This window comes from Nematolebias whitei, chromosome 10, assembly GCF_014905685.2.
Source record: "Nematolebias whitei isolate Nwh7 chromosome 10, NemWhi1, whole genome shotgun sequence".
Classification (NCBI taxonomy): Eukaryota; Metazoa; Chordata; class Actinopteri; order Cyprinodontiformes; family Rivulidae; genus Nematolebias; species Nematolebias whitei.
The window spans coordinates 30,236,125-30,246,332 of record NC_056507.1 but is presented as its reverse complement, the minus strand read 5'-3'; the positions used below and the strand labels follow the sequence as shown (position 1 = coordinate 30,246,332).

Below are 10,208 nucleotides of genomic sequence, written 5' to 3'. Positions count from 1 at the left end.
GTGGGGAATGGCTTTGGTGGGGTGATTTGGGTCTGTTCTGTTTTTTTTTGTTTGTTGTTGTTTTTTGTGTTTGTTGGGGGGGGGGGGGGGGGGGGGGGGGGGGGGGGTTGATGCTTAATGAGTTCCAAATGTTATGACTGAGCCCAGAAAAAAGCGACTGAAATCATGAGAATTACTCTGTGAGTTCCCGTCTCATATTCAACCCCCCCACCCCCACCCCCTATAGTCCCTCAGAGTGTCAGGAAAATATACAACCACAGGGATCAGAAAGATTTCAACTCAACTCTAAGTTGCTCCGTTTCTTTAACCCACAAACCTGAGCTACAGTATTAAATGGAAGGAAGAGTTCAGCTTCCAGGGCCGTTTCAAACTCATGTCATCTCATGAAGAGAAGGGACGTGTCGGCCACTCCTTGTCAAACTTTGTTAACAACATTATGTGAAATCTCACGCGAGATCAAGCAAAAAGTGTTAGCCCTCAGGTATGTGTTGTGAATTACTCTCAGCTACTACCACATACAATTTTACTTCCATATTTGTAAAATTCAAAAGGTTTTAGCCATTTATGTGTTCACCAAAACGGATCAGCTCCGGCAGTCAGTTTGAATTGAAACTACCCCAAAGATGTATATCCATTGAATACATTCAGAGAGTTTCATTAAAACTCGCCTAGTAGCCCTTGAGATATTTTGCTAACAGACAGGCATGCTTGTAGTCAACAGTTAATGTCAAAGTTTTAGGAAAAGATATCACACAGCATGTAGTTCTTAAAGTATGTGTTGTAAATAAAACTCAGCTAACACCGCGCTAAATTGTAGCTCAATATCAGTACAATTAACAGACTTATAATAAGGTTTGAGTTTCCAACAATCACTTGGCTGTGGCAGCCATCTTGAATTATGTTGTCTCCAAATATTAATCGGTTGTAGATGTACAGTCAAAGATCACTTCCTGAGAGTTTCATTAAAGTCTATTCAGTGGTTCATGGGATATTTTGCTAACAGACAGCCAGAGCTGATTCCAAAGGTTAAATGGTAAATATTTAAAAATAGATCTCCCACGTTAGGTTAGCTCTTGCAGCATTTGTTGGGTATCACTCTCAGCTACTACAATACCATATCTTAGTTCATTATGCGTAAATTTTATTAAGTTATAGCCTTTTTGGTGTTGGGAAAAATTGATTAGCTGTGGCAGCCATTTTGAATGAGATTGTTTCCAAAGAGTAAAGAATTGTGGATGTACATGTATTCATCACTGCCTGAATGTTTCATTAACATCTGTCAAGTGGTTCATCAGATATTTTGCTAACAGACAAACAAAAACATTTATGGCCCTTTCCATTTGGCTGCAGCAGTGATGAACGCTCGTGACTCTTAGGGCTGAAGCTGCACAAAGAACCTGAACTAACAGCGTCTCTGAGTGGTGTTTAGTGTTGATGCGTCTCAAGGGGCTCGATCCGTCTGCGCAGTGGCGCAGCGGTTCCTGGTTCAGCTGGTCTCAGTGCAAACAGAGAGAACGGGGGAGACGTTCCACTTGTTTACAGTGTCACACGAACCGTGTCTGTTCCAGTAACTAAAGCTGTTTGTTCTCTGCAGGATGTTCGTCTCTCAGTCGATGAACACAATCATTGCAGTTCCCACGTAAACTTTACACAAGCAACACCAACGTTCACTCACTGAAAACTTCTGCACCCCTTAAACATCATTTAGATTTTGAGGATTTTCCACAATATAACTTCACATAATGGTCCGTTTTTTTTTTTTTTATTGAACTTTTTGGTTAAGTCTCAGACGTGAAACAATGGCTGGCATTTCAAAACGCAATCGTTCAATCCAACATTTTTATTTGAAAATAAAATATGATCTGAGTGTTTTATGCATTTTATGAAGACTGGAGAACTGCGGAGAGCTCCCCGCGCCACTTGTTCTCCACCGGTGGCTCTGCGTTATTTAAGAAAGGTTAACGATGCTCATTATTCATTCAGTGTAATCTATTGAAGGCTGGAGCTTCCTCAGTTTGTTGACTTAAAAGCATGGGGGGGGGGGGGGGGATGTAATGAGGTTCAGATTGATTTCAGACTCCTGAAGGCTGTTCACACCTAACACTTACCACTTAAATTATTGTTAGACAAGATGAGATTTGCCTTATAAACTGGTGTTTTAGACAAACGAGTAAAATTAAAGCTTCACTAACAAAACTGAGAGATTTAGACTCATGTTGACTGTTTATATTCTTTTATTAAGTGGGGTTCATTGATTCCTAAAAGTGTTCACTGTAGACTCATTCTGATGGGATTTTTACAGCATAAAACACTTTTTTTTTTAAATCAATAAAGGGTCTTACCGAGGATGTTGGAGAGCCACAGGGCCAGGTCTTCCTTCATGGGCAGCAGGCTGGCTTCGTGTCGACTGGAGAGCCACTGGTGGTACTGCTGCATGTCTGTCAGCCCGGGCCCGCAGGCCTGCTTGGGGCTCGGCGAGCTGTACATGGTTCCCTACCGATTATCTGAAGATTGGAAAACAAGGCAGCTGAATCTGTGCACTCCTAAACACCCGGCATGAACCTGTATGGATATGGAGGTCGACACGAGATAAATAATAACAATAAATATTTGAATGTTGCAGCAGCAGAGCGGCGGAACGATGAATACTTTCGTATATTTAAATTTGTTTCGATGTTCAGAGTGAGTTAAAATACACAAAAACCTCCACGTTGAATTAGTTGAAATCAGAATCTTCTACTCCTGAAAAATGGCTGCAACTGACCATTGCAACAGATGCTTCAAGCTACAGACTGATCGTCAGTTTAGCTGTAGTTAAGGCGAGTATTATGCTGTACAATGTTGTTATAGGAGGTGGTACTAGTACTAGGTAGTAGGAAGTGGAACATCTGGAGAGCTGGAGCAGGAAGAACAACCTTCACATCAATGTGAAGAAGATGAAGGAGATGGTCATGGATTTCAGACGGAGCGACCCCCCCCCCCCCCCCCCCACACACACACACACACACACACACAATATAGGAGGATCTGTGGTGGAAGTGGTCTCCAGCTACAAGTACTTGGGTGTGCACCTGAATGACAGCAACACCACCAGCCTGATCAAGAAAGCTCATCAGAGACTCTACTTCCTCAGGCGGCTGAGACGAGCTGGTCTGGGAAGCTCAGTCCTCACCTCCTTCTACAGGTGTGCAGTGGAGAGCATCCTGTGCTCCAGCATCAACGTGTGGCATGGAGGCTGCACAGATGCAGAAAGAAAAGCTTTGCAGAGAGTGGTGAAGGCTGCACAGAAGACAGTTGGAGTCAGCCTCCCCACCATCACAGACATTTACACCTCCAGATGTAGAAAGAGGGCCACCTGCATCATGAAGGACCCCACTCACCCAGCACGCACACTTTTTGCCCCACTCCCCTCAGGCAGAAGGTTGAGGAGCATTAATTGCAGAACCACTAGACTGAGGAACAGCTTCTACCCTGAAGCTGTTAGACTCATGAACCTCTAACCAGAATAATCACTGTGAAAAAAAAAAAATCACTGTAACGCCATTTTGATTGTTGATATGTGCTGCTGATTATGCATGCTGCTGATCTCATGCTGCTGATTTATTTCATGCAAGCTCACACAGACTCATGTTTGTGCTGCTGTATTGTTTTACACTATTAGTGTTTAGCATATTCTTAGTTTATATTTTAGATCCTTGTAAACTGTTTCTTTTACAATTTATATTTTTGCTGTCGTTGGATGTAACTGGGACCTTGAGTACACAATTTCATTCCACCTCATGTACCACATGTGATGCGAGTGATAATAAAGAACCTTGAACCTTAAAGTTAAAGAAGTACGTTGTATGTATATTTAACATTAACAGTACAGATGTTTCTTTGCTATTACTTTATAGAAATAAAGGCTCAGCATTGTTGAGGATCACCCTCCACATTTTATGCCATAAGTATTAGACTAAGCTCATTGTTGGACAAAAATACCCTCTATTTATTTTACTAACTCAAAGAAGCCGACGACGGGAAAATGTTTTAAACTGCTTTTACTTGCAAGGACAGACTTTCACAACAGCTTACACAGATGTACAGAAGTTACGTGCATGCAGCTCAGCAGGAGAATCTGCCACGAGCAGTGTGCGAGAACTGTTTTTATACGCTCATCAGCTCACAGGCAGCAGACTGGTGTCCTTGGACTGTCGGCTGCACATGCATGAGAACTCTCTGCTAACTCAAACACATGGTTCATGGGCAGTTAACATTCTCCATAAACCTTGACCATAATTCCCTGACAGTATTCTTATATTGAACTGACAGAGTTACAGATGTTTTGATCAAAATACGCACTGACAAACATGTGGGAGAAAACAGCACTCCAACTTCGGCCTTTTAGTGGGTGATACTAACAGCTGATGTTTCGGCGCATTAGGAGAAAATGATATGTTTGGAGCAACTTTTGTCTCCAAGGTCAAACCCTGGTGGACTATTGTCCACCTGATGAATGAGACAGAAACTCCCGTCCACTTCTTCGCTGAACAAAAGCCAGTTTCATAGCAAGCAGTCTCATATGGCATGACTTTCACACAAAGAGCTCTTTCACTTTCCTCCGTCATCCCTAATAGAGTCTGTAGCACACGAGTCGATACAGTCCGCTCTGCAGCGGGAACTGATCGATAACATTTGACATCAACATTTAGACTGATCTTTAACAGCAACTACACGTCTCTGCATATATAACACTTTCCTCACATCCTTTTTTTTAATGCTGCTCTGAAAGTTAGCTAAATTCACAACTGTGATGTGAAAATCAGTCAAATGTCTCTTTGAAAAGATGTAAATGGTCAAAATGGGCCCCAGATGTTAGCAGAATTAAAAACCACCACGGCAGCTCATTCACCTCCTGAAACCAGAAGTCGTGTTTGTCTCTGAACAGTTCGGTCCAGAGACTAAGACAAACTCGTGCTGCCGACAGCTCTGGAGGAAAGCAGGAAGCTAATCGGTGCAAACAGCATTAGTTTATTTGAATAAATAAGCTGTAAGCAAAGGGTGCTTGTAGGTTATTTTACTAATGCTGAGGGTAACGCAACATGAGGAATGTGGTCTTCAAAGATGTGAACCATTTCAGGGTCCTTTTGGACTTGAATGGAACTCGCACTGCGATGAAACCCTTGATGTGTGAGCGAGGCCAGCGGATCTTCAGGAGGTCAACGGGAGCTCAGCACTCACACACAGGTGACACATTCCTGTCACTGCCGCACAGAACTGTGTCCGGGCCAGAAGAAGTCGGAGCCACGAATGAAGACCAGAACAAGGAGCTTTAAAGATTCAGTGATGAAAAGAAACAAAAAGACGCGCGCAGCAGTAAAATGTGCAGTTTATGTGTATTTGCAGTGGTGGGATGTAACTAAGTACAAGTACTTTGTTACTGTATTTAAGTACATTTTTCATGTATTTGTACTTTACTCAAGTTAAATGTGGGTACTATCGACTTTTACTCCACTACATTTTACATTAAGTATCTGTACTTTTTACTACACTATATTTCTATAATGCGTTGAGTTACAAGTTAGATTTACGTTGTGACTTCTTTATTTGTTCGTTAGTTTGAAAGTAACAAATGATGAGAGGGGAGTTGGTCCAGTGAATCACTGCAAAGTGGACAGGTAACGTTAAACCTGCCTTCAAGAAGAGCTGGACCAATGACCTATATTCTAGTATATACACCATTGAACTGGGTGCACCCACAGCACCACTAACACACAAAATGGAATCCACCACGGAGAGTCAGCCAGAAGATACGTGCCACCCATGGCCTTATTGAAAGATTATTGAAAGATTATTGAAAGATTATTGAAAGATTATTGAAAGATTATTGAAAGATTTTTGAAAGACTGTTCAGTACAGCAGGACAGATTCTCTCCCAAAAGAGCCAGACTGGACTCAAAAAACTTTGAAAACCAACTTCTTCTGGACTTGAACAAGAAATTCTTGCTGCAACATTAAAATGTGTCGGTTCATGGATGTTAGGAGACAAGAGATGTCTCCAAACGTTTTAACACTCGGGTCCAAATTTTGAAAATGGTGTCAGGAAGTTAAAACATTGTTCACTATTGACCCATTACAAGGTTGACTAGACATTATTTTAACTAGCGTTGATGACAACCTGGAGTTGAAATGATCAGAGTCTGTTCCTTTGTTTGGTCTAATGCTCATTTTTTTAGTCAGACAACTTTTACTTAAATGTGTTTACTTAAAATGACACATTGGTTTTACTTTGTGTTAAATAAAACTTTCAAAGGTAAAATCATTCCTCTTTCTTATTTTGATTAATGGTATTAACTCTGCAGGTCATCCCTGAAATTCTGCTGCACAGAATCACAAGTCCAAGTGTGAACTGTGTCACAGAGTAAACACAATAAAAACATGTATTATCTGCAGCATCGTTCAGTAAAATTCTCAACACTATAAATGTATTACAGAAAATATACATATGGTAGGCAGACAAAGATATGTAGACCATTGCATTAGGTAATACATTCAACAAGTACTTTTACTTTAATACTTTAAGTGTTTTTAAAAGCAAGTACTTAATTTTACTTAAGTAAAAACATTAAAGTGGCACTACTGGAGTACATTTTGGTCTGTTTATTCATACTTTTACTTAAGTACTGTGTTTGAGTACTTTCTCCACCACTGTGTATTTGACATATTTCACCTGAACAAGCAAAAATGTACCTAGTGACTGATTTCATTTATTATTTTAGTTATAAATTACTGCTTCAAGATGGCTGCCACAGATAAACCCAACCAACAGAAAAACATGAAAACGATGACTCAGTTTCACAGACACTAAGCTAAAATGTGGTGTGGTAGTAGAAGAGAGTCATTCCCAACATACGCTCTGAGCACTAACTGATTGCATACGCTATAAAAATCTGACACTACCTATTGGAGTGACCGTTGGTTGTTAGCAAAATATTTCACCAACAAACACCTGATTAGGTTTAGGAGTCGACCACAACCAGCCGACTTTAGCTTTGACAAAAATGGCCTCAACTCAGCTAAATGTAGAGATTTGAGGCTAAAGTTTTAACTGGTGGTTGCTGAATGACCAACAGTTATTCTTAACACACTCGTTTGCAAGACGTGTTTTCACAACGCTGCTCTGAATGTGGTCAAGGTTTGACTGCAGCTCTATTTGAATTCAGTCTGAAGCTGTGTAAAGCAGCAGGAGATGTGCGTTTATTCAGGGAGAGCTTAGCTCTAAATTATTATTTTTCTAATTGATGAAGGATTTCAACAAAAGCTGACAGAAACTATGCAGAAAATCTACTTGATTTACCAAAATAAAAGCTGAAAATGACTTCACTGAGTGCTTTTATAAATATTCAACACAAAGGTTTGAGTTAAATGACAACGCTGGGGTTTATTTATTTAATAGTTTTTGTAAAAATCTTGCAAAAATTGCTGTATTCCACTCCAGGAGAGAGCCTGAAGGAAACTGAAACATTCCTTCGTCCTACAGGTTGACCTCTTCAAGCCCAGCTCATGTTAAACAGCTGGATCATCTGCTGGACTTGTGCACGCTGATGTCAGAAATAAAAGGGTTTGACTTGCTGGAGACAGATCGGTTTCCTTTCTTGGCTGAACATTTTCAAATGAATAAAAACAAACAGTTGTCAGTGCGTGAAGCCTCGAGACTTCTGCAGAGCGGAGCCATGACAGGCTGCAGATTTGCTCCAGTGAAAGCATATGGAGGCTAATTTAGACTGAGTCCCATCAATTAGAAAACACAAGAGTGTCTCTGTCCTGGAACCTCTGCCTTCCTGGTCTACAACAGAATCTTCTCCAGATGGAGAGTCACTCACTTTAAAGAGGAAAGGGTTCATGAGAGAGAACCATTGGGGGGTACACGCTTACATATTTATAATTTCAGATCACATATTCCACAGCTTTTCTTGTTACATGGAGACTCCATCAAATCTGAAGAATCCCATCTGGCACATGTCAAGAAATCAGACACATTCAACTCTTGTTAGTTTTGTCCCTCTGCTAGAAAAATATTCCAAACTGCAATAAGATGTTCGTCTCCTTCTTTACAACTTTCACAAATAAAAAGAGCCACAGCAGACAAGTCGCCACTGGAAACAGGATCAAGGGTGAAGCCTAATGAGTTGTGTCTGAAATCCAGCTAATTAAAAGTGAAGTGACTGAGAGCTGCTGCTGCTGAGGAGACAAATGTCTCTGTAATAAACATGGTGATGCTTTGGAGACAAATACCAAAAATAAGAAAAATAATCAAATAAACTATCATGAAATATAACTTATAAATGAAACTTATTAATAAAGCTTTCCTAAAAGAGAAAAAATAAAATAACTGTCTCACCCTGAGGGGTTCAGCTCGATCGTCCTGTGAGCTGCTGGGTCCCAGTTCTCATGCTTCTCTCAGCCGTCCACCGAAACCAGGTCAGGCTCCAAAACACTGAACTAAAGTGGACCAGGGAGGCGCATGGCTCAAAGATCTGACTGTACACACACACACGCGCACACACACACAGTCAGAGCACTGCTGCTGCTGAGGATGATGAAGATGGGAGGGACGTTTGATCCTGCATGTTCCTCCCACCTCCTGTTGTCTCGATATGAAGTCACTAGAATGAATTCTGTTGGTCATTCTTTGAAATTGCGTTGTTGGATGCGCATACGCGCTTCATGTGCCCAGTCTGATCCAAGGACCGCTGCGTCAGGTCCGCGCGTTGTAGTCAAACTTTTAGTTTGTCTGGACATAAAGTAAAAAGACTAACATGAGTCCCTTGCATGCTGCGCATTAAAGCTCTTCAAAAATACACGATTTATTATTATTATTTTTAATTCTCCGTGAACCAGTATGGAACCCCATTTGTGCCACTCTGGAATTTTATTTTAAAAATACTCAATCCATTTTTTACCTGCTTCTTCCTTGATAATAATAACAATTATTATTATTATTATTATTATTATTATTATTATTATTATTATTATTATTATTATTATTATTATTATTATTATTCAGCACTTTACCAACACTGTTCAGTGAAGGTGACCTCCACCAGTGATGTCATCGGGAGGTGGTAAGAAAACTTCTCAGACCTTCTCAATCCCACCGGAACATGTTCCATGGAGGAAGCTGAGTCAGGGGACTTCAGGGTTGGTCTGTCCATAACTGGCTGAGGTCGCTGAGCTAGTTAAAAAGCTCCGCGGTGGCAGGGCTCCAGGGGTAGACAAGAGCCGCCCTGATTTCCTTAAGGCTCTGGATGTTGTGGGGCTGTCTTGGTTGACACGTCTTTGCAACATCACGTGGACGTCGAGGGCAGTGCCACTGGATTGGCAGACTGGGGTGGTGGTTCCCCTCTACAAAAAGGGAGGCTGGAGGGTGTGCTCCAGAGGCATCACTCTCATTAGCCTCTCTGGTAAGGTCTATTCAGGGGTACTGGAGAAGCAAGTCCGATCGTTGGTCGAACCTCAGATCCAGAAGGAACAATGCAAGTTCCGTCCTGGCCGTGGAACACTGGACCAGCTCTTTATCCTCACTAGGGTCCTTGAGGGGTCATGGGAGTTTGCCCATCCAGTCTATATGTGTTTCTTGGACTTGGAGAAGGTTTTCAACTATTCCTCAGAGTACACTGTGGGTGGTGCTTCATGAGTACAGAGGCCTGTTGCTACAGGCTGTTCAGTCCCTATATAAGTGATGCGAGAGTTTGGTTTGCATTGTTAGCAGTATTTCAGAATCCTTCAGGGTGGGAGTTGGACTCCGCTGCCCGTTGTCACTGATTCTGTTCATAACTTTCATGGACAGAACTTTTTTGTGCAGCCAGGTGGTGGAGGGAGGCCGGTTTGTTGGCCTCTGGATTCTGAACACCTTGCAAAAGGATCTGAAGTTGTCAACTTAAGGAATTTTAAACAACTGTTAAGTTCATTTCAAAAACCATTGCAGACATGCTCCTGTTTTTAGTACTATACATCGCTTCATAATGTAGCTGTATTTGTTTCAGTTTTATATCACTTATTTTATTTACTTTTCATATTTATATGCTTTTATATGATTGTCTATTGTTGTCTGTGCATCATCTGTGTTCTTTGTTTAAAACAGGTCTCGCTTGTAAATGAGTCCTCGAGGCTCAGAGAGACTAACCTGTATAAATAAAGGTTGACTGTATATATATATATATATATAT

General features: G+C 41.2%; 1 protein-coding gene across 2 annotated transcripts in view; it reads right to left on the bottom strand.

Moving 5' to 3' along the window:
* LOC119416329 (growth arrest-specific protein 2) overlaps positions 1-8,534 on the bottom strand; it is a 33,957-nt gene extending 25,423 nt beyond the window's left edge. For both annotated transcript variants that reach the window (XM_037683558.1, XM_037683559.1), the window contains exons 1-2: positions 8,381-8,534; positions 2,343-2,504 (exon numbers count right to left, since the gene is read on the bottom strand). In XM_037683558.1, coding sequence (XP_037539486.1) covers positions 2,343-2,487 — 145 coding nt within the window. In that variant the 5' untranslated portion in view covers positions 2,488-2,504; positions 8,381-8,534. The remainder of the gene's footprint in view (positions 1-2,342; positions 2,505-8,380) is intronic.
* Positions 8,535-10,208: the final 1,674 nt, after the last annotated feature.